The 25,071-nt window shown below is 33.8% G+C and overlaps 1 protein-coding gene across 8 annotated transcripts in view; it reads right to left on the reverse strand.

Annotated features, from left to right (window-relative positions):
* The window catches only part of LOC145268736 (choline transporter-like protein 2), a 382,616-nt gene that overhangs the window by 52,990 nt on the left and 304,555 nt on the right, over positions 1 to 25,071 (reverse strand). For all 8 annotated transcript variants that reach the window (XM_080124315.1, XM_080124314.1, XM_080124319.1 and 5 more), the window contains 5 exons: positions 24,821 to 24,902; positions 16,909 to 16,977; positions 13,162 to 13,201; positions 7,295 to 7,394; positions 1,735 to 1,818 (listed from right to left, as the gene is read on the reverse strand). In XM_080124315.1, coding sequence (XP_079980441.1) covers positions 1,735 to 1,818; positions 7,295 to 7,394; positions 13,162 to 13,201; positions 16,909 to 16,977; positions 24,821 to 24,902 — 375 coding nt within the window. The remainder of the gene's footprint in view (positions 1 to 1,734; positions 1,819 to 7,294; positions 7,395 to 13,161; positions 13,202 to 16,908; positions 16,978 to 24,820; positions 24,903 to 25,071) is intronic.

The raw sequence follows: 25,071 nt of genomic DNA on the forward strand, positions 1-25,071 counted from the left end.
CATTTCAATTTCTGGATGTTGGTACAGTTGGGGGAAAAAAGGAGCAAGAAAAGGAATTGTATAGGTAAGTAACCTAAGGAGGAAAGTAAAATGATAATATAAGGACCTTCACAGTGAAGGGGTGTGATTTTGCTGCCAGTCAAATTAGTCTGAGGTATTTATATTGGAATAGATACAAATGCAGTAACTTTACAGGGTGGAATGATAAAACTGTCGCCCTAAAAAGACAACATGATTCCATTTCCGTTTGATGAAAACCGATTTTCTTTATTGTTGCAAACCATCTACTAGTTGGCAAGTTGTGTAAAACTTTCAAAAGCAAAAAGAGTCTTCTTTCATGTCTGAAAGTGACACAATGTTCAACGAGAGAGATTGGAGATGTGCTGCTGTACAACTCCTGCGCTATACTCATCCAAGTTATGATAACAGGACCATTGCCAACACCGTCAAAATGCAAATCCGAACGGTTCAACGCTTGAGGGCACAGCTCAACGAAGTCTCCAGCCACATTTATGGTCTTTGGTGTAGTTTCAAGTGAGGGCCAAATTATGCCACCTCGCATCTTCGAAGTCGGCTTGAAAGTAAATAGCAAAGTGTACCCGGATGTGCTGAAGAGTATGGTGATCCCCTGATGCAATCAAGTGGCCACTTGCAGAACCTGGGTGTAATAGCAGGACTCTGCACCGGCCCACAAGTCTAAAGAGACCCAAGCTTGGCTTCAGCAGGAGTGCTACGACTTTGTACCCTTCTCTCACTGCCTCCACCTCCTATCCGACCTGAACCCGCTGGACTACGACGTTTGATCATATGTCGAGAACACCAACATGACCTCCCACAACACCAAAACCAGCCTGATTGCTGCCATGTGCTAAGTATCCGCAGAGCCCCTACCGGTGATTATGGAAATGGAATGCTCCCAGTTCCATACTTATATCAAAGCGGTGATTGAGGCTGAAGGCAACAACATTAAATAGATGTCGGTTCTACTACATAATTAAGTTATCTGAATTAATCTTTTTCAATAAAACTTTTAAAATAAAGCTGTAGTGTTGTTTTCTTTTTTAGGGCGACAAATTTATCGTTCCACTATAATCTTCCTTCTCCAACATCTTCATTTCATTTGAAGAATTTGTATTTTCTTCATGTTTGGGAATTCTTAATTCATTGTCTACACGACATCGATAAAAGCTGGGGGGGGGGGCGAATATACACATCCTAATTCTTGTAATCACTCTTAGTATCTGCTCCACTTCATGGTTCAAGATGTAACAAATTAAAATAAAAAATAATCCCCCAAAAGGTTTAATAGACACTAGTAAAGGGACGATTCCAATATGTGTCCTGATTCCGATAAAATTTTAAATGACTAAATATAGAGTTGTTCTTATTGAAAGTGGGGGGGGGGGGGCTAAACCCATGCAGTAAGTGCATATATTTTCCCAAACATACAAATATATTTGTGGGGGGAGGGGTGATCGACAGAATTTAGTTTGAGCATAAAAATCAATAAATATTTCATTCCATCATTAAGAGGAGTCATGTAAAATTAATTTTTTAAAACAAATAATTAAAAAAATTTAATTTTTAAAACAAATAATTAAAAAAATTAAAGCTATAAAAAAAAAAAAATCGTTTTTTGCATTGAAAGACAAACAATTTTTTTTTTTCAATTCTGATACCCTATAAAGTTCCAAATTTTTCGATTCTTAATTTATCATCTAAAAAAATACTTACATAAGAATTATCCACCATGATACAACAACATCGCTGATAATTTTGTCGGCATAGGCTTTTGCTTCCAAGACTTTTGTCATAAATCTGAAACAATAAACAATTTCTTCCACAAATTTCTAAACAATATCATAGCAGAAAACTTTCTCACTCTCTCTCTCATATATATATATATATATATATATATATATATATAAGCGAGATAAGACACTGATGGAATTCAGATGAAAATCCTGATAGATATTACTTGAAGTAATACTTTCAAGGAGATCCTAGCCAAAAAGGAAAAGCTCAATATTTAAGAATAGAGCAATATATAAGTTTCGTGGTTGAATTTTAAATTCTGAAAAAACAACATATAGACATTCGATTTAAGAATTTATTGCTTGACAAAAGGAATATATAGAAGAGGTTATTTTAATTTCCTTAATCTATGGATTTTCAACAATGGCTCACATCATCAGAGGAAATGAAATGCAGTTAGCAAAATTTAACCACGAAACATATATATATATTATAAAACAAAATGTCTTGCTTGGGCGTTAAAACCATGTATCCGGTCTACAACTTCCAGTTTTAAAAATTATGTGCATGCGTAATTAAATAAAAACAAAGCAAAGAAAGTTTTTATTTTTAATCGACAATTTTTTTTGCGTTTAAAATATTCCAATAAAAATAAATCCCCTTTTTATCGGCATTTTACGAATTTTATTTGTATTTATCATTGCAAGTTGGAATCATTTTCAAACAATTTTTATTTAAAAGAAAAAAAAAAGTTTATGACATTAGGTAAAAATGCTCCAGAGAACCAACTAAAACCTTGTCTTTTAAAACTTGATTTTTAGAAGTATTCCACTTTTACCTAATGTTATAAACTTACATTGCAAGTTAGAATCGTTTACAAACAATTTTTATTTAAAAAGAAACAATAATTCGAATCTAATCAGGAAATGCCACAAGTTTTTAGTATGATTGTTTCATTTTTTTTTTAACAAAACTTCTTTATTCATCTTTTCATTTGAAATGCTAAAACAAACGCAAAACATTAAGCATTTTACAAAAACATTAACAAAAAAGAAGCTGATATTTGGAACAGATAAATTAAAATGTTTGCATGGAAAAACGTTCAAATATCAGCTTTTTTGTCTGTTTTCTTTAAATAGAAATTAAAATGATTCTAAATATAACTATATGAAAAAAGTTTACACTGTTCTCAAAAAACAAACTGAATATGAAAGAAAAACTAAATAATTAAATGGAAAAAGATAAGTAAAAGTTTCTTTTTTTTTTTTTTTATTAAAGAATCGTTCTAAAAACTTTCGTTGAACATGTTTAATAAATATTACATTTAACTCTGCAATTTTTTCTAAAAAATTTATTGTCAAGCCCAAATATCAGTTTTTTTTTTTTTTTAAAAATAAAAATAAGTTCTTTTCACAGGAACTAATAAGAAAAAACAAATATACGAAATAGGGAGCTAAAGTGGCGAAAAAGTGTATGTTAATATCTTTGTAAAATATAGTTATCTTCTTCAGATCAGTGACAACATATCCAACAGCATCGGCAAAAGTTATAACCACTGACTTGTGATAAGTGCTTTTGTTAAGAGTCACACGTTTTTGTTTACAAAGCCATTCGGCAGAAATGACGTCAGACAAATTTTACAGTACGGATGACCAACTGTATATAATGCAGGTTTTTTTTTTTTTTTAAGCAAATATAATAGACTTGATAATTTTTTACTTGGTTTCTGCCTTAACAATTTCCTTTAAAATGATAATTTTCGGGTATGCTGAAAACGACTATCACATTTAAATAAGTAGTTTTCCGGATATTAAGCAATGTAATCCTTCATGTTAAAAGTGGTGGCCATTGTTGTACGCGCAAGCACACATATTTTTGCCATAATTAATATACTCACTATTCCATAGATAGCCATAACATATACTGACCTAATGGGTTACGCGCAGTTTAGTAATATAAGTGTTTATCTGTATGTGTGCAGAAAGGTCTCTACCAAATTATTGTCAATTTTTTATCTATAGATTTGAAACTTGATATATAGGGGATTCAGACCTGTTGTACAAATTCAATTTGGTTTTTAGCAAGTAAAAATAGCTCCGAAGGGGTCAAAATTGAAAAATTTGAACTTGTGTAGTAGGCCTTTATGCCAAACCTTATCGAAGGCCTTTGATATGTCGAGAGCAATTGCCCTAGAAATGAAGCCTTTGTCGAGAGATTCGCTAATTCTATGAGATATAACCATTAGCACATCTGCTGTAGATCTAGCAGAGCGGAAACCATATTGCGTGTCGCTAAGAAGGTTATTTCTGCTGAGGTAGTTGACTACTTCTCTATTTATTGTGGATTCCAGCAACTTACTCATGACACACAGGAGACTTATTGGTCTGTACTTAGAGGGGGATGACTTATCACCTGAATTCTTAAATACAGGGCATACTGATGAGGTTTTCCAGGGTGTTGGGAAGCACTTCTCCTTAAGACAACGCTTAAACAGTTTGGTAAGTATGGGGGCAAGTTCTGGTTGTAATTTTTTTAACACTATAATTGGAATACCGTCGGGACCAGTTGCTTTACTGGAGTCAAGGTTCTTGATTAGCTTGGCGACCTCACGCACAGATATTTGTATGTTGCATAGCGTGTTGTCCGTTATAGGAGGGAATATGGGGAGTTGATGGCCTTCGTCACACAGGGTAGAATTTGCCACAAAGTTTTTGGCATATAGGTAAGTGTAAGACAACTTGAAATACTATTTTATGCAATTGTAAATCTACATTTATGCATTAAAGTTTATTTTTAACATTTTAATATCCGTCGTTAGTTCAGATGTTAAGGGATACTGTGAGAGCTATATGCTTGTTTTCACTTTTAGCTGATGACACCCATGCCATAAAAATATCATAGTTAAGCATATTCACAGTGTGGTCTGCTAGTCTCAATATAACGTTTGGCAGGTGCGTAGATTTATATATTAGCATGTATAGGATTCACTTTTAAACTAACTGATCATTATGAATTATGGAACACAGCTGCTAGGCATAAGTCATAATATGGAGTATATTTAGTTTTATACAAAGAAAAATCGGTGAAATTTTAACAAATATATATATATATATATCGATGAATATGAATTTCAGTTTCTTTGAAGTATTTTAAAGGATTTTGATGGAGCATAATAATTACATGATCCATATTTAAAAACTCAAATATTTCAGATTTAAATTAAGTTTCATTCATACTCATTAGATACCAATTTTAATTCCTGAATTTCTTCTTAAGACCCTTTAAGCTTTAAGCCTACATTTTGTGCATTTTCTAGAATGAAAATCATATTATGGATTTTAATTAAAATTGGAATAAGTATTCTAGACATAAAGTTTAGCAGCATTATAGCTTCATTTTAATTTCCATAAGGGGACATAAAAGTGGTGCAAAACTGTTCTTTTTGGGAAACCTCCGACCTTCTTCAGGTATATCTGGTCTAACTTGGGAATGTTTCAGTCTAACTTGGGAATGTTTCAGTCTAACTTGGGAATGTTTCAGTCTAACTTGGGAATGTTTCAGTCTAACTTGGGAATGTTTCAGTCTAACTTGGGAATGTTTCAGTCTAACTTGGGAATGTTTCAGTCTAACTTGGGAATGTTTCAGTCTAACTTGGGAATGTTTCAGTCTAACTTGGGAATGTTTCAGTCTAACTTGGGAATGTTTCAGTCTAACTTGGGAATGTTTCAGTCTAACCTGGGAATGTTTCAGTCTAACCTGGGAATGTTTCTGTCTAACCTGGGAATGTTTCTGTCTAACCTGGGAATGTTTCTGTCTAACCTGGGAATGTTTCTGTCTAACCTGGGAATGTTTCTGTCTAACCTGGGAATGTTTCTGTCTAACCTGGGAATGTTTCTGTCTAACCTGGGGATGTTTCTGTCTAACCTGGGGATGTTTCTGTCTAACCTGGGGATGTTTCTGTCTAACCTGGGGATGTTTCTGTCTAACCTGGGGATGTTTCTGTCTAACCTGGGGATGTTTCTGTCTAACCTGGGAATGTTTCAGTCTAACTTGGGAATGTTTCAGTCTAACTTGGGAATGTTTCAGTCTAACTTGGGAATGTTTCAGTCTAACTTGGGAATGTTTCAGTCTAACTTGGGAAGTTCGAATGGAATCCTTCATTTACTTCATGCCCTCATTTCGTCAGCCATGACTAGATAGCGGTGCTAAGTAATCCGTTATTGTATTTTTGTAGTACTCACACTAAGAACTGAACCTTCAACCTTCAGGAGAAGGTCACTTTTACAATTGATTTTTCAAGTACTCTAAGAATTGCGTCACGGATCCTTGCAGACAGAATTCAGCAGAAACATTCCCGAGTTTGCAATATACACCTGAAGAAAGTCGGAGGTTGCATCAACCAACGCGTTGTGAAAATGACACTCAAGATGTGAACAGTAGTCCGAACAATGCAAATAATATATTTAAAAAAAAAAAAAAATTTTTTTTATTACATTTTCATCCCAAACAAGGCACAATATCACTTTGATGTAGGGGGCTACTATTAGGGACATAAGTTGCAGGGATACTATGTAGGGAGTTGAGCAGCAAGATGTCTGTTCGCACTACACTTGAACTTCTGCATGTCAGTACATTTGAGAAGACAGAGTCCCGGTAGGGAGTTCCAAAGTCTAGCAGTTCTGGGGAAGAAATTATTGGAGTAGAAAGCTTTCTTTCATCTAGAGATCTGTACTGTGTAGGGGTGGAATTTAGCTGCTTGTCGGGTTTGTTGGAGAATTTATGTCGAGTGGGTACAAGGGCTTGTAGTTTGGAGCATCCACCATTAAAATACTTGTAGAGCAGGGAAAGGGATGCAATATTTCGTCGATAGGACAGAGGCTGAAGCCTAGATGACAGTTCAGGACCTATCAAGTTGGCGACTCTTTTGAATCTTGTCCAGGAGCAAGAGGCTTGTAGCGGATGCACCAGCCCAAATGTGACAACAATACTTCATATATGAGCGAATGGTGGTCTTATAGAGGTACGGGATACTTCCAGGCATAAGTAACTTCCTAGCACGGTAGCATTTATTTATAATTAATGATTGCGATATTGTGTTAAATTTTATATTATGTTTGCTTAGCAGTTGATTGTTATCTAGCATACATGCTGCTTCTTTCAGTTGTCTTACTCTCCACTTGAAAAAGGTCGGAGGTTACATCGACCGAAACGTTGTGAAAATGTCACTCAAGATGAGAACATTAGTTTAAAGACTCTAAATAATATGAATAATCAATTCTCATCTAAAAAATCCAGAAAGAAAAGATTTTTTTTCCCTGTTAGTTTTTTTGTTTATTCCAATCCATTTTTAATCATTACACAAAGTTTCAACAAAAATTAGATATCCTGGGATTTGATGGGTTCAAGTCAATAATTAGGAAAATTTAGAGAAAGCTTTGCTTGCATGTAAATTATTATCAACATTTTTTTTTTTAACTGTTGTTACAAAGGATAATAAAAGAAAGATTTAATGAAAAGAAATATTGAAAATAAAAATTACTTTGAGGCTGTGGTAATGTCGGTCACGTTGACGGTATTATTTAGTGCACTTAAGGTCCCTCCAAGAAGGCCAGCAATATCAGGAATACAACGTCCAACTACTACAAAGCAGAACAAAAAAAATACACAAGCAATCAATACAAAGCTAGTTTGACACAGAAACACAAAATCAACTTCTAAATATATATATCATCACCCTACTATAAATAATATTGCATTCAAGAAAAGCAGCAATGTGTTAAAATGTCATGCGTAGCGCATAATGGACGGACTTTGTCAACAGCTCCCACAAACTTGCTGATTTTAAAACTCGAATTTTTAATCGACTTTTCATCAACTTTATTACTTACCATCACCTAACGCGGTTTAATGTATATTTTATTTATCAGTCTATAATTTCCATTTTCGCTCCTTCTCACTTATTTGCTCAACACCTAAAAATGATTCATGGACGAATCGAAAGCGCTCGTGACAGCAACAACCACGGAACTATCATTAATATTTTCGATTTTGATATAAAAAAGATTATACAGAAAATTGAAAAATTAAAAAAAAAACAAAAACAAAAAAGCAAAACAAAAAACAAATAAAAGAATTATAAAGCAAAGTATCTCCAACGGTGCATTTAATGTTTGCTTGAATATATATATTACACCAGCAGGCCTTCCGGTGTCCCGGCCATAAAATACGCATAAATATTATATTTTAATTAATACAGAAACTGAGACATGCATGCAAGTATTCTTTTTTTCTAAAAAGTTCACTTCTTGTAAGTAAAAAAAAAAAAAAAAAAAAATACTCGAGCTGAGATCGAAACCAAAATCTAAAGACAGTGAGTCAAGTACGATAACCATTAGGCTAGCTTGTCACGCTCTTTAAAAAGTGTTTTCAAACCTTCTCATTCTTAACAAAGGAAAGTTGCTGTGTGAAAGATTCGTGCACGTGCAGTCATGAAATAGCTAGCAATGCAGTCGTGAAACAGTTAACAAACATAACAATCCAACGAACCCCAAGTACCAATGTTTCAATTCTGACCTACATAAATATATTTGGAGCCATACTCCATCCTCAGTATGTTGTTTTTTTTCTCTCTTCTTTCTTGCCATGTTGTAAAATAACGTTTTTATAATGGAACTCACGCCCTTGACGTTTTTTTTCACGTTGCCAACGCATAGTTCCAACATTTTTTTTTTTTTAATGGTTGTCACCACTTGGCCCGGAAGCCACTCGGGGATAAGGGTTATTGCGTGTACAGTAATCAATGGAATAATATCATAGTAATCGTTAGTAATGGAGATTCGATAAAGTTAAGGGGGCGGTTTATCAGGAATTTGTTTATGTTGAACTTGAAGACATCCAAGTTATAGTCAGGTGGGAAACAGGCAAATGGAAGAGAGTTCCATAGGCGTGAACTTCTAAGAAAGAATCTTTGTTCATGGAATCTACGTTTTGATTTAGGGACAGATAAAGAGTGGGGAAAATTATTGACTGTGGTAACATTTCAAAATACAACCGTTGAGATACAACGCGCGGATCTTTACAAACAGACTTTTCTTTCTCCAACTTTACAACATGGAAAGAAAGAAAAGAAAAAAAAGAAAGAAAACATACTGAGGATGGAGTATGGCACTGAAATCTATTTATGTTATAAATTTCAAACAAGTAATTTATTTTCCTAATATTACGTTGTGATTTGGCTTTCAAGCGCACTTGATGCGTATTTTATTTTATTCAAATTAAATCAACGTTTCTATATGGAACTCACACTCTTGACGTTTGTGTTGAAGTGTTTATCTGCTGACGTCATAGCGTGATCTTGTAAAATCAAAGACAAAGTCCCATTCTAAGATTTAAATAAAATTTATTGGCCATCTTCCTTAAAAATGTAAACCATAAGCAAAGTGTTAGTAATAGAATCGATGCCTCTATTCAGTCACAAGAGACAATGGATACCCCCTGTAAGGATAGTGTAATTGTGAGGCAAGGGTGTATAATCTCCAACCACACCTCTCCTAAATTGGCACTGCTTGGGTCCAGTGGCAAGGAGAGACCCAAAACTGGGCAGAAACAATGCAGAGATAAGCCTTTTGGCCAAGATCAAAGTGTAGTATCTGTTCCGGCAGATACTGCAAGCAAAGACCATATGTGGGGGAAACCCCACATATAAGACCTTGGTCAATGTAGGGGCAACCCTTCATACCAATTGTCACTATCCAGCTCCCCTACTCCCCAGGAAGTTGGTCCCCATTTACCTTCACTCCTCACATCAAAAATTGGTGTTGTGCCTAATTTGCTCGGTGGGGGAGCAAATAAATACCCCTCTATTAGTGGAGGAGAAATTCTTCACGACTGAGACAATTGTTATTTTTGTTCCTTTTCTCCACATTAAAAAAATGATCCTGGTGTCTAACTGTCCCGTGGGGAGGCAAAGTAAATAGGAACAATGCAGAGATAAGCAAAGAGCACATACAATTCTCAATTAGTCACCCATTATAGTACTGACCAGGTTCAACGTTGCTTAACTTCGGTGATCTGGTAGGAACTGGTCAACATAATTATGCTGTGTACAGTGATAGAATAACCACGAGTGAATGAAGATTCCAGTATTATTTTACCATAATCAGATTGAGGTTATACAAAATCTGATTATGTAAGGTGTAAGAGTCATCTTTTAACATATACATGATGCACTGGACAAGGTATATGGGGGTGGGATATATCCAAAGTATTTGTCAAGGCCTACCATGAAGATCCTCATGAAAATTAAACCATACAATATTACTGGACACATACTTAATATAATCAATGTGTCGGATTCTATTGTTTAATAAAAACTAAACTACCACCTTACATTCATTGACTCTTATCCTCAAGTAGCCTTCGGGCCTTGATAAGTGGTAACTCCCAAATAAAACAAGTGAATCATGCATGGTCCCCCGTGAGTGCACAGTGAACGAGGCATAAAAAAAATGACTAAGTTCAGTATTACCCCCCCCCCCCCATTTAGCCCCAAAGTCTCCAGGGGACGTCAAAATTCTGGTGAAAATGAACAAACGGTGCAGTTTTAGGCCTTTACATACGAAAATTTGAGTTCTGCACCATGCAAAAAAAAAAAAAAAAAAAAAAAAAATGACACTATGCTTAATGTTGTACACCTTATCTGGGTTTGATTCAAGTGCAGGTGTATATGTTTTTAAAAAAAGAGAGAAAGATATATTGGGCTGCTTTATGAAACACTTCTTACTGTTGAATACAAGTCCAGTTTTAGCTGCTCAAACCATGAGGTTGTGCAATGGTTCTCCTTTTTTTGATCAAAGATGGCTACATCATCAGCTATACTGGCCGCCTCATCTAAGCCTTCTTTTATTTATTTATTTTTTTAATTTTCTTCCTTTGAAGATTGTAACGCTAAGTATGGGGCACCCAAACCAGCTACCAACATTTCCCTGCTTTTTATTGAAACCAACCGAGAGCTCTTTTTAGTATCCTCGCTGTTCCCTTAAGTGCAATCATCTGGATCTCTTTTACACTTGGTTCACCAGGAATATTGGTTAGGTAGGACTTCAGGTTCTTCTTCATAAGCTCTGTAACACTTATAATAACTGGTATGATTGATATCTCCCTAAGATTCCAGTTTCTTTTCATATCATACATGAGACCTTGATATATGGTCTGTTTCTCTCTTTCAGCTCTGTTCAGACCTCCATCATTAGGGACACTCACTTCAACCAAGGTTGCCACTCTTTCTGACTTATTCCATATAACTTACGTCAGGTTTCACAGCAGCATTTTCAAGGTAGGTGGCTCTAGGGATTACATGGCAGGATTGGATTCCTGTGTTTAGGAAGATATCTTATGAGACATTGAAACCAAACGGTAGATGCTTCCAGCATACTCATCCAAATAGCATCCTGCAGGTTGTCAACAGTTAGGATTCCTGATCTTGGTGGCCGACCAGTATTCCACCTTGGCATCAAGTTTACTGAACATTTTGGCTTTTTCAAAGACTGGGTTTAGCTCTTCCATTGTTGGTATTTTATGTGGGCATCTTTTGAGGCTGGCATCGAGTTTCTGCAAGTTCACGGCATCAGTTATTTATTTTCTTCTGATAAAATTTTTACATTAGAAGGGTATAGATGATGAAAACAATGTTTACTCATGATTTTCAATATGGCGTCATGTGTATTAGTTGTCAATTTTCAATATGGCGTCGTGTGTATTACTTCATCACGTAGTGCATTGTGTGCTGTTTTATTTTGTGTTTCATAATGCCGTCCGTAGAGTTTTAGTTCATGGTAGAGAACAAACGAAGGAAACCACCACTGCTGGTACCATTAAGAGATAGTTATTGGTATTTAGGAATGTTGGGACAATTAATCGGAATTGGAAAGATCAGAACTTTTTAAAGTATCGAAATCAGTACCGGAAAAATGTGTGCCATTTTTCCGGTGTCAAAAATGATTCTTGACATTCTTTAATTTTGCTTAAAACAAAATCTTCCACTTTTTGTAGTAACAATAAAATAAGTATTAATTGATTTTAAACTACCAGTAAAAGTAAAATCTATAACCCCCACCACCACAACAAGAGTATTTTTTTTTTTTTTTTTTACATTTGAGAAAATATCTGCACATTTAACATGTGTTTTTACGGTAATCGGAAAAAAAACTTATAATGGAACATTAAGAAATTTATAAAGACTCAGAATCGGGAATTAAATACGGAATCAGTAATTGTATTGGAATCGGGAAAAATATTGGAATCGCTAGTATTTAGTTAAGAAATCAGAGCTGAACAATAGAGTGAACCTGAGAACAAGTTTACTCAGAAGAGCGCCTAGGCTGGTAAGGCTTATATCTGATCCCATGCAATCCAAGGTGAAAAACATCTGCATTACTATAACAGGTAGAAGTCCTAAGTAATTCACAATTGTATTAACTTGTAAAGTTACACTCTTCTGGAGGTTGAAGGTTCAATCCTCAGTGTGGGTGACACTAAAAATACAATTTCGAATTATTTAGGACTATTACTCAATCATGGCTGATGGAATGAGAGCATACTACTTTTGTGGATTGAATAAAGGGTTTCATTCAAAATTCTGCATAGATTCGAGAGTTCAGAGATTCCTGAATTCGACAAGATAAACCTGAAGGTCGGAGGTCACATTGACCGAAACGTTGTGAAAATAACACTCAAGATGAGAATAGTAGTCTGAAGAATTCAATTAATACGAATAGCCTGAAACTAATTAGTCTTTTACTACAAGAGTGCTGTCGGGCGTCAATCAAAAGTATTTTAAATTCAAAATTAGAGCAAATATATTTGGTTGTCTAATCTACATTAATAAATTTGTGCGACCACTTCTGTGTGTGTGTGTTTTTTGTTTTGTATGACTTACATATTACAGTAGAACCCTGGGATATGTTTTTTCAGATTAGGATGTGGAATACAATGTTTTTCTGGCCTCTGGTTACGGTATTTGCCCCGCCTTACGATGTTATTATGTATAATGTTATTTGATTACATACATGTGTATTATATACCGTACTGTATTTTGTTACTAATTTTTTATGCTGTATCCCGGGGTTCTACCGTATATAATAACATTTCCTAACTGTAACAGACACATATTTTATTTAAAAAATGCATGCGCTTGCGCTTGCGCGCACACACACACACACACACACACACACACACACACACACACACACACACACACACACACACACACACACACACACACAACGACTGACCCTAATTCCAGATGAGGACGAGACACTGATTTGGGGTTAGTGGTAGCGATATTAATCGATGCCCCCCCCCCCTACAAAAAAAAAATAAATAAATAAATAAAATAAAAATACTTACATGATGTCGATTTAATAACATACAGGGGACAATCACCTTTCTGGAAAAAAAAATGTTAAACATTTTTATTATAAAAAACAAACAAACAAACAAACTTATGTTACTATTTACTTTACCTCCCCACGAGCGCAGAGTTTGACACCAGGTTCGTTTTTCATGTGGAGAAAAGGAACAAAAATAAAAATTGTCTCAGTTGTGAAGGATTTCTCCTCCACTAACCGACAACAAAAAATTGAAGTGTAATATGTCCCTTTTTTGCTAATTTATAAACTTTGATTTTCCTAGTTAAAAATAGAACTACTTGATCAATTTATGTGATTTTTGGAATATGACATTTTGGTTCTGTCACAGGTACATACATATTTATTTCATTTTTTTTTAAATATAGGCGAATTTTCAATTGGATGATTAAAGAATGTTAATTCACAGGATGACAGGACATATCCGTTGAGATTATACTTGAAAACAATCTTCTTGTAGTCTGTTGGAAATCTTCCCACGGTAACATGTACCACAGGTTGGAAGTTCCTGGAAAGAAACTTTGTTCATGGACGTTTCGTTTTATTTAAGATACATGGAGGAAAAAAAAAGAAACGTTTCTTGCACTGTTGGTAGAAAGACAATATCTTACTGCGTTAACATGGCAAGACCCCCCCTCTCTCTCTCTCTCTCTCTCTCTCTCTCTGTGATAAGGATTGACAGATATATGGATAAACTTGAAGGGACAAAAGACCAGTAATAACTCTACTTGTTTTTTTTCTGTTGTAACAACATGTATTTCCGGATTACTCCCCCCCCCCCACCCCGAATAAAACGTGATCGTGCTCCTTCTCGCTGACCTCTGTCCTCTCAAATGTCCTCGTCTGTCTGTACATACGATCTTTTTACAGTCTTTTTCCTTTTTCCCTACCATGACGTCACTTCGCAGATGGCTCAGCATTTGCGTCTGCACTATGTTACATGTCGCCGTGTGTTACATGTGGTTGATGAATAAAATAATCAAATACTCATACTTAGAAAAATTGTTGGCGTTTATTGTGACCTTGAAGGACAATAATAATTCAGACAACACAGTAGTATAATTACAAAAGTGTATTTGCAAAAGTACAGAAATAGTAGAAGGTATACGCCTGATACTCTGGCCATGGCACTTCGTTACAACTCAGTGTCTGAAGATCCCATCTATTCCTGAAATAGGAAAGATAAGTATCACACCATAACATTATTTAAATTACAATTTAGAAATTATTAGGAAATTGTTTTTTTTTTTTTTTTTTTTACAGATTTAAAATATTTTTTTTTTTTGCGTTCATAAATTATACTAGCCTCTTTCTCAAAGTAGACTTCAATACATTTCATCCTACAAAATCAATATTTTATTTTGACTAGCCATTTTATTATATTTACTGTTAACAACACTCCAATTAAATTCACTTTACTTCATCTCAGAAAATACTTTATATGACTAGGAAAATTTTTAGAATGTCATTTATTGTAGACAGTAGTAAATATACCTACTAATAGTTTAATATAAGGTATTTAAGCAAAATAAGGACTGCGCTATCGTCAGAATTTTCTGTGCAATTTACATAAAATGTGGAAAGATGCTATAACGCAGAGTCAATCAAGTCACAGTAGCCAAGGCTATATTTTATTTTTTTTACCAAAAAGTCACTACTTATTAAGGCATAAGGGCCACTTGAGGATAAGGGTTAATCAGTCAATGGGACAATGTTGTAGTAATCGTTAGTGGAAATTTGGTAGATTGGATTATTTAAGGGGATGACTTATCAAGAACTTGTTTACGTTGGACTTGAAGATCACCACATTGTAGTCAGTTCGAAAGCAGGAAAACGGAAGAGCGTTCCATAGGCTTGCAGTTTTAAAAAATATTTGCTATCATTGGTTTATTATAAAAAATCCCATATCTTTTATTGTCATCGCAATTGGTGAAATCCCCCATTTTTCAATCAAATCAATTGATTGCCTACACTAGTTGAGGACTCATGCCTGTGTACCAGGAGGAAACTTCACGTCTCTCACAGTGACAATCTACAATACATTGTAGTCTACATTGCACTGTAGAGAACCTACCGTTGATTTTATAAAAATTTTTTATATATAGTGGCTTGAATTAAAGTTTAAATTGCAAAAGTCAAGTATCATGCTTAAACTGTGCTCTAAACAGAAACATTTATTTTGAATGTGCCTCCGTCATATCAAAGAGCCTTGTGTTGATTTATATGTTGGACCTTTCGACTTTTGTGTTAATAAAACTTCAAGTGCATTTGTGATATTAGGCTGTGTAAGATGTTAACATTGGTCAAAGTCACCTGTTTTTTATTTTATCGTATTATTTCAATTATCAATACTTATCAAACACATTCCGATACTAGACCTAAGAACACTGCCAGGCACATAAAGTATCTGTGTAAAATTTCATAAAAATCGGCCTAGCTGTTTTCAAGTCCATAGGGAATAAATTCTCTCCCACACGAAGTTCTTTTTTTTTTTTTTTTAAATTCACTCTTATCAAGACATATCACCAATTGGACGTAAGAGCCTGCTATTCGGGACCATACCGTAGAAAAATTAGCAAGATGATGGTTTACATTACATTTAAGCTTCTGCATATCAGTACAGTCAGGGAAACAGGCAGCAGGAAGGTAATTCCAAAATCTAGTTGCTTGAGGGAAGTAACTATTAAAGTGGAAAGTTTCCTGGCATTTAGGGATCTCAACAGTGAAGAGATGTGAGTTTGTGCGAAGTTTGTTGGGGATATATAATAAATTATTTTTTCTCTCCCTCATTGTACTTCAAGAGAGATGGCGTTCTCTTCTCCCTGAGACTCGTTACACACTTTTTTCCAAAATTCTGAGGAAAATCTCGGTTATCACTGTTCACTGACCTTAGGTGACCCGTGTCAGTTACAAAGCCAGTTGACTTGTTTGTTGACAGAAATTCCTATTCATACGACGAGAAAAACTTTTTTCATCTCATTTGATTATGCTTTTCATTAATCAAATTACAATTTTTTTTGTTGTTAATTTTTTTTATTAGAAAAACTCAGTTTCACATTAACCTTTTTGAATCACATTTTGTCACAGAAAGAGAAACAACTGACAAAATATGCATAATAATTGTGAATATCCATGTGTCTTTGTGATAACTAGCCTGGACGCTCGGCGTCGCCCGGGAGTTTGTAGATGATGTGCGTTGAGAAAAAAAAAAAAAAAATTACAGTAGGCAGACAGGCTCGAACCTGTACCGCAATGGAGGAAAAGAATATGAGAGAAAAAAAAAAAACCCTGACATCTTTGCTGTTTCGTCCATCGCCAAACCGAAAAAGGTGAAAATTTAAGTTAAGGCAAATCACTTGAAAAGAGGGGATAACTTTCGAAAATTCGGCGAAAAAAGCGACCCCTCCTTGTAGAAAACTGCTCAGTTGAGGGTGAAGGAATTAATGTTTTTAGCCAATTTTTCGATATTTGTCGTCCGAAGGTTCGAGCTTCAAAACAATACCGATCTCGTGAAAATCCGTCGCCTCTGTCGAATGTTTTAGGCAGACATACATACATTTAAACAGACAGGTGAGATTTGTATTATAGATAATGGCAATTCGGTTTTTGGCATGTATGACACAATGTTGAAATGCAACATGACTTATCAACGCAAGATTGACAGATTGGGTGTCCATTAAAAATTACTTTCCAAAAACTATACAGAAAATGAAATAAGCATTCTTACCGCTGTACAATATTGATTTACGAGGCTTTTGCTTGCCCCAGTTTGTGATGGGCAGTCTTTCACGCACACCTGGAAACAAAAAGGGGAAATTTTAAAAGGTTAACATTTTGTTACCACGATGATAGACATAACATTAAACAGCAATAATAAATAAAAAAATAAAATAAATAAAAGGTGAAACTAGTGATGGGGCATTAATTGGAATCGAAATTGGGAATCGGAAAAATCAGAAATTTTTGTACCTATTTTCCAATGCTAAAAACGATTCTTTTAATTTGTCTTTTTTTATTTGATTTTGTTTAAAGTAAAATATTCCACTGCTGGTAGTAATAATAAAATGATATTTATTGATTTTTAAACTACCAGTAAAACTAAAATCAACAGATCATCCTTAGACATTTTTGACGTTTGAGAAAATATCTGCACATTTGACGTGTTTTTACGATTAAAAAAAAAAAAAAAAAATCAAGCTACAAAGACCTCTATTGTTATATATTAATTTGTAAAGTAGAATCGGAATCGGGAATTTAGTAAGGAATCGATAATTGTATCAGAATCTAGAGAAAAATATTGGAATCGTCCCATCACTAAGTAAAATCATTCAGTTTTTAAAACTTTCTCTGATGAAGGGTATTCTGTTATCCAAAATTAAGAAAAAAAATGTTCAAATAAAAAAAAAAATTAATGATTAAAAAAAAAAAAGTATTTGCATCCTAAACGTGGTTTACAAAGACATTTTGTCAGTTTTTCAAAATTTTAAATTTCTAAAAAAATGTTTTCAAATGACATTTGCCAATTTTACAGCATCCATATGCTTAATAAAAGTCCAAATAAAAGATGTTTCTTCACCATACATTGTTTTAATAACATTTGACCGTCGCACCACAGGGAAAGGACTAATTATAAAATAAATACATAAAAGGGAAAACGTTTCTGAAATTTTTTTAGATGAGGATTGGTTATTCATATTATTTGAATTTTTCTGACTAATGTTCTCATTGTGAGTGTTATTTTCACAACGTTTCAGTCAATGTAACCTCAGACTTTCTTCAGGTGTATCTTGCCGAACTCTGGAATATCTCTGTCAAACTCAGAAATTCGGACGGAATTTCGAATGGAACCCTTCATTTACTGCACAGAAGAAGCATGCTCTCGTTCCATAAACCAGTGGTTAAAGTACTTGGAAAATCAATTGTAAAACTGAAGGTTGAAGGTTCAATTCTCAGTGTGAGCGATTGACAAATACAACTGCGAATTACTTAGGACCTATATCCAGTCATGGCTGACGGAACGAGAGCATGCTACCTCCATGAAGTAAATAAAGGATTCCGTTTGAAATTCTGTCCAAATTCACAAGTTCAGAGATATTCTCGAGTTTGACAAGATACACCTGAAGAAGATCGGTGGTTGCATCGATCGAAACGTTATGAGAATGACATCAAACTGAACAGTAGTCCGAAGAATCCGAATAATATGAAGAAAGGTAAAACCTTTGATTTTTTTTAACACTTTCTCATCTGATGGATACTTTATTATTCAAAATCAATAAGAAAAAAGTTAAGGTAACATTTTGGCACGACTAGGACGGAATAACGTTTTTGGTTTTCACTTGGAACATGGGAAGAGCACATAGCAGGGGCAGACAAATACAATTTCAGGATCGAATGGAAAATAAATGTACGTTTTCTTTTGTTATAAAAGTTTGTTTTTTTTTTAAATAAATATAAGAAATTTATAATAACATAAAACAGAGTTTCTATTTGTTTTTTAAAATAAAATAGACATTTTTTATTTTTAATAAAACATGAACAAAGTTTTTATCACACATTTCTGGAGTTAAAAAAATCAATTGTAAAACTGAAGGCTGAAGGTTAAATTCTCAGTGTGAGCGACTGACAAATACAATAACACAACAGTTTTTTTTGTTGTTTTTTTTAAACAAAACAGACATCACGTTTCTGAATTTTTGAGATGAGGATTGGTTAATCGTATTATTTGGATTCAGCGAACTACTGTTCTCATCTTGAGTGTGATTTTTACAACGTTTTGGTCGATGTAACCTCCGACTTTCTTAATACGATATGGGAACCATTAATTATAAATAATAGATAATATATACAAGTAATGTCAAAACATTGAGATTATATATATATATATATATATATATATATATATATATATATACACATACATGGTGCCCACTAAGTCTGGCTGCATAATCTACACGGTGCCCACAAAGTCTGGCTGCATAATCTACACGGTGCCCACAAAGTCTGGCTACATAATGTAGCCAGACTTTGTGGACACCATATATATATATATATATATATAACTAGAAATAAAAATAGGTTTAAGGCTCCTAAAATTCGTACTTGAATTGTCTGTGGTGCAGTGGTTAGAGAACTGGGAAAAAAATCAATCATAAAAAGTGATATTCTCCTGAAGGTTGAAGGTTCAATCCTCAGTGTGTGCGACCGAAAAATACACTTGCGAATTAATTAAGACTTCTATCCAGTCATGGCTGACAGAACTCCATGAAATAAATAAAGGGTTCTGCTCGAAATTCCGTCCAAATTCCAGAGTTCGACAGGAACTTTCCAGAGTTCTACAAGATACCCCTGAAGAAAGTAGGAGGTTACATCGACTGAAACGTTCTGAAAATCACCCTCAAGATGAGAACAGCAGTCTGATGAATCCAAATAATATTCATGCGTTATTAAAAAAAAAAAAAATGTCTATTTTGTTTTAAAAAAAAAAACTATTGTGTTATTCTAAGTTTCTATATTTGTTTTTAAAATTTTCTTAACACCCTCCTTCCCCTTAAAAAAACATGCATTTATGATTTTTGCACCTTAAACATGGTTCACTTAGGCATTTTGTCTGCTTTTAAAATTATAAAAGAAAATATTAAGTTAAGCTCAATAATATTTGTCTTCATAGAAATACATTCCTGTAATCACGCCTAAAACTTGATTAAAATAAATTTAAAAAAGGAAAACTTTACAGAAAATGTTGAGGATGAAATGTAAGTGTGGAAAGTTAAATTTAATACCAAGATTTTAAAACGGTGGAATAAATAAATTATTAGATCATCAACTTAAAATATAAAAACTAAAATGATTACAACCCAAATAGAAGAAATAGAAGTAATTTTAATTTTGATAATCGTTAATAAAATAACATGAGGGTAATTGCAATGACACAAGAACGGAAAAAAAAAATCAAACATTAAGTAACTGCAAGATATTGAGAGACAGATTAGGATGGATCAAAATAAATTTAATCAAAATATAAAATTGAAGAAAACTAATGAGAAATTGAACCTAGATTGATATAAAGAGGATAATATTAGAACTGTAAGTTTAAAATTAAACCGAGGTGATTAATGAATACTAAAGTCAAAATATTAAAATATTAACGCATGGAATTTCGATTAATTGATAAAAATTAAATAGAGTTATCTCCCTAATGTTGCAATAAATAAATTATTAGATCATCAACTCAAAATATAAAAATTAAAATGATTATAAACTAAATAGAAGAAATAGAAGTAATTTTAATTTTAATAATCGCTATGGGCAATAAAATAACACGCGGGTAATTTCAATAACACAAGAATTAGGACAGATTAAAATAAATTTAATCAAAATATAAAATGGAAGAAAACTAAGTGAGAAATTGAACTGAGATTGTAATAAAGAAGATAATGTTAGAATGATAAGTTGAAAATTAAACAAAGGTGATTAATAAATACTAAAGTCTAAATATTAAAATATTAACGCATGGAACTTCGATTAATTGATAAAAATTAAATAGAGTTATCTCCCTTAGAATGTAAAGATTTTACGGATGATAATAAAGAGAAAAGATAAAAATTAAAATAAAATACTTCGATAATGATAATTGAAAAGATAAATTTAAAAATTTTTGACATAACCAGTATGGAATGAAGATAAATTTTAATATTTAACTAACCTTTTAATCACAGTTCCTTCTTAAGAAATAATGTTAAGCAAAAATTAATCAGCAGATCGTAAAAATGTAAAAGTTTATACAAAACTATTGCAGATTGAGGAAGAAATAATCGAACATCTAAGTAGAAATTAGAATTTGAAAATGAAATAAATTGGGGAAAAGAAATAATTAAAATAAAAAAATACAAAAGATTCAATTAATATTAATTGGTTGAAATATCATTTAAAAAGTAGAAATACGAAAGTAGAGTAATTACTAAATACAAAGGCTATCGAAAAATAACAAAGAAAATATAAGGGTGGTGTGTAGGTAGGTCCAATTGCTTGATCTCTTAAGATAGAGATTATGCATGCATCTATATATGTATAAATAGTGTATTTTGCCATCTGAAGAGTAGCTATTTTGAAATATTTTTAAATCATATATCCAAAATTGTTCAAATAGTTGTGAAACAATTGTAACACATAAGAAAATACACCCTAGGGATGTTCACATTTTATATAGATTTTTGTGAATATATATATATATATATATATATATATATATATATATATAAAAATGAACTCATTTTTTCCCCTGTGACTTTGACCTTAATAGGATTAAAAGTCAAGACATTTCATACGAATGTAATATGCACAAACTGCAGCACATTATCTGAGGTGTGTTATAGGCCTATTACCTCTACATTTCCTTGTAGATTCCTATATTTTTTCTCTTCACTGCCAAAATCGGTTAGAATCAATGGAAGTTGTAAAATCTGTTCTCTCTAATAAATTCCTCCTACCCCTGCTACCACTTACACCGTTGCAGATTCGTTCACAAGGAACAGTAGGAAGAAACACCGGTTTGGGTTTTCTTTACTTCGTAGTTGCTTTAAAAAACTGGAATGGCATTTCAGCGTTCCTTTTCATTCTATGTTTTCTACTGTGTCAAACGCGCCATGGACTTAAGCGAATCAAGGTTTATTTATGCCATTTTTTCTTTCGCTTTATTTTGTTTTGTAGTTGGCTAAAAAAAACTAGAATGGAATTTTAACGTTCATTTTCTACAGAGTGAAACGCACCATTAGACTTAAGTGAATCGAATTAAGCGAATCGAAGGGTTATTTATGCCATTTTTTTCTTTTCCGCTGTGTTTTTTTTTGTTTTTATTTTGTTTTTCAAAACATGTTCATTTTTTCCCAATTTTCGCTTTTTGTTTTTCCGATTTATCTTTTAAATAAGTTATACGTTTGTTCGCTGCTTTTTTTTTTTTTTTTTTTTTTTTTGGTTTTTCTTTTTAAAATAGTGAACCAGGGTTATTACTCCGCTTATTATTTACTTTACCTCCCCTTACACACACCTCCAAACAATGGGGCAAGGCCGAGTACCCCCGCAAGTATATATATATATATAATCTGTTTATTATACAAACATTATTGGTTACAGATGTGCATACGTGTTTCAGTAAAATCCAAAAGGGACGACTTCATCAGACCAAAAAAGGAACGCTATTGAAAAGAGAGTCAAGATTACATTCGTTTTTTATAAGATATTAGCATGGGTGTCCAGCGTTGCCCGGGTGTTTGGAGGTGTGTGTTGAGAAAAAAAAAAAAAGGTAGTAGTAGGAAGGCAGACTCCGTACCGAAGGAGGAAAAGAACGGGAAAAAACGTGATGTCTTTGCTGTTACGACCACCGGCAAACCGGAAGTGCTGTAGGTTTAAATTAAAGCTAGACAATCGAAAATATTGGTGAAAAAAGCGACCTCTCCCTGTTGAAAAGTGCCCAGTTGAAGGTGAAGAAATTAATGTTTTTAGCCAATTTTTCGGTATCTGTCGTCTGAAGGATCGAGCTTCAAAACGATACTGACCTTGTGAAAATCCGTCGCCTTTGTCGAAAGTTTTAGGCAGACATGCAAACATACATACATACATTTATATATTGGTAGCTCAAATTTTCGACCCAAACTGATTAAAAAGCTTGCCCTATCTCTGAATACTCTTTATGTAAAATTTCAAATGTTTAGAACAGAAATTGTCTGAGTAATTTGGTAGAGACCGCAAAGGTCAATTTATTTTTTTAACTTTGACCCCTATTATGACCCCTTAACATTTATTGTTTTGGGATCAAATCAAGTTATTAAGTTAGATCCATGTCCAAGGAACCTATATCTAAAATCTCAAGTGTTTAGACCCAAAATTGGTAGATTTCTCAAAGGTCAAATCGTTAAACTTTGTAATCCGTTTTCAGCCAGAAATTTGGCTGTTAGGGGGTCAAAGATTTTCCCAAATCTCAGTACCCTGTATATCAAATTTCGAGTCTGTAGACTGAAAATTGAGTTATTGCGTAGGGAAATGTAGACACACAGACACGTTCACTTTTATAGATATATAGATAGATTTTTGGGTGTGGTTTATGCTTTGGAAGAAAGTGGAATGTATACTTTGTGAATGTAAGCGGTAGATATGTGTGTGTGAATATATATATATATATATATATATATATATATTACACACAAATGCACTTTAAGTCGCCTGAAATGCCTTGTTTACATTTTCAGAAGAGAAGGATGAAACACTAGTGTCTGTAGGTATTTAATAATTATAATAAACTAGCGAGGGGTACCCGGCGTTGCCCGGGTGTTTGGAGGTGTGTGTGGAAACTCCGGATGTGGGGGGGTTAAAAAAAAGAAAAAAGTAAGTATGAGAATCGAACCCGAACCCTTGAGGCAAAGTTGTAAATTAAAGTGTGAAAAAACAAAACAAAAAAAACCTGCGACGTTAACGATTGCCCCACCGCGAGATGCTAACGAGAAACACGTTTGAATTTATTTAATTACTTGGATTTGGCAGGTGCCCGTTTTAATGAGTTAATGAGGTCAAGTTTGATTGCGGGATTTTTATTTTCCCCAAGATGTTATAGGAAAAAGACTAACCCACATGCAGCGAGCGACAAATGTTGAATATTTATCTTCCTGAAATCGAGCAAATTAAATAGACAGGCGAGCTTTGTTGTTAACTGTGAGATATTACGATTTATATGCGATATAAAAAGTTTTAAAAAGTTGTGAAGCGAGCGACCGCTTCTCTGAAAAATGCCTTTTGTAGACATACAGAAAAAGCGAACACACATACATACATTTTCGCTTTTATATTCATAGATAATTATGTCAGTCCCTTTAAGATACTCGTTTCTTATCGTCGAGTACTTTACAGTTGAAATAAAGTTGGTCACTTTAACTCGCATGCAAAGATCATGGTGTTATAATCATCAGATCTCTGACAGACGTTAAAACATTTAAAAATAAACGTTTAAATTTCAACGATATTTCTTGCAGTTGGCGGTGGCAGAGTGGATTTGGTTCTTGCTAATGGAGTCCGAGACGGCTTCGTTGCCGGGTTTTGTATCTCCCGACCGGCGGTAATCGTGACATCCTGCACTGATGATTCTCGAAAGGATGAAACACTAGTGTCTGTAGGTATTTAATAATTACTATGGTAAATAATTATATATTATGTGTGTGTGTGTGTGTGTGTGTGTGTGGTGCCTTTAATTAGTTTCCAGACTTTTTCATTAGGCACTTTTATTGATAGTACACACATGAAACTTGTCCCTTCGAAGTAATCTCCTCCGACTGCAATGCACTTGTTGTACCGTTCCAGAAGGCCCCATAGAAGTCTTCTTGTGTGAGCATGTCAGTGACTCATCACACCGTCTTTCATCTCAATTGTCTCATAACGACAGCCTCTAAGGGTTTCCTTGAGCTTAGGGAATAACCAAAAGTCGCAGGGAACAAGGTCTGGATATTAGGGAGGATGAGGAACAGTCTTGATGGCAATGACATCTTTCTTTCTTATCTGAACACCCATGGGACAAATTTCGCGCAAATCTTCTGCATTTTCAGTTCCTCGCAAATAATAATTTTTTTTTTTTTTTGTGATAATAATTGTTTGTTTACCTGTGTGGTCGGACACCCCATGAGGAAGATGGCAGGTGTTGCGCATCGTGAAATGTCGAAGAATAACAAGTTGGGTTTATCTCTACAAAACAAAGAAAACAAATGGTTTATTTACTTTCTTTTTTAAGCATATACATTTCAGAAATAAATAAAAATCAATAAAGAAAAGCAGAAAAAAAATAATGAACAACTTGGATTAGTTGTTTCGTTTACTGTTCTCATCTCGAATAAAAATGGCAACTTTGGTGCTT

This window comes from Euprymna scolopes, chromosome 44 (assembly GCF_053919585.1).
Source record: "Euprymna scolopes isolate OS-2025 chromosome 44, ASM5391958v1, whole genome shotgun sequence".
Classification (NCBI taxonomy): domain Eukaryota; kingdom Metazoa; phylum Mollusca; class Cephalopoda; order Sepiida; family Sepiolidae; genus Euprymna; species Euprymna scolopes.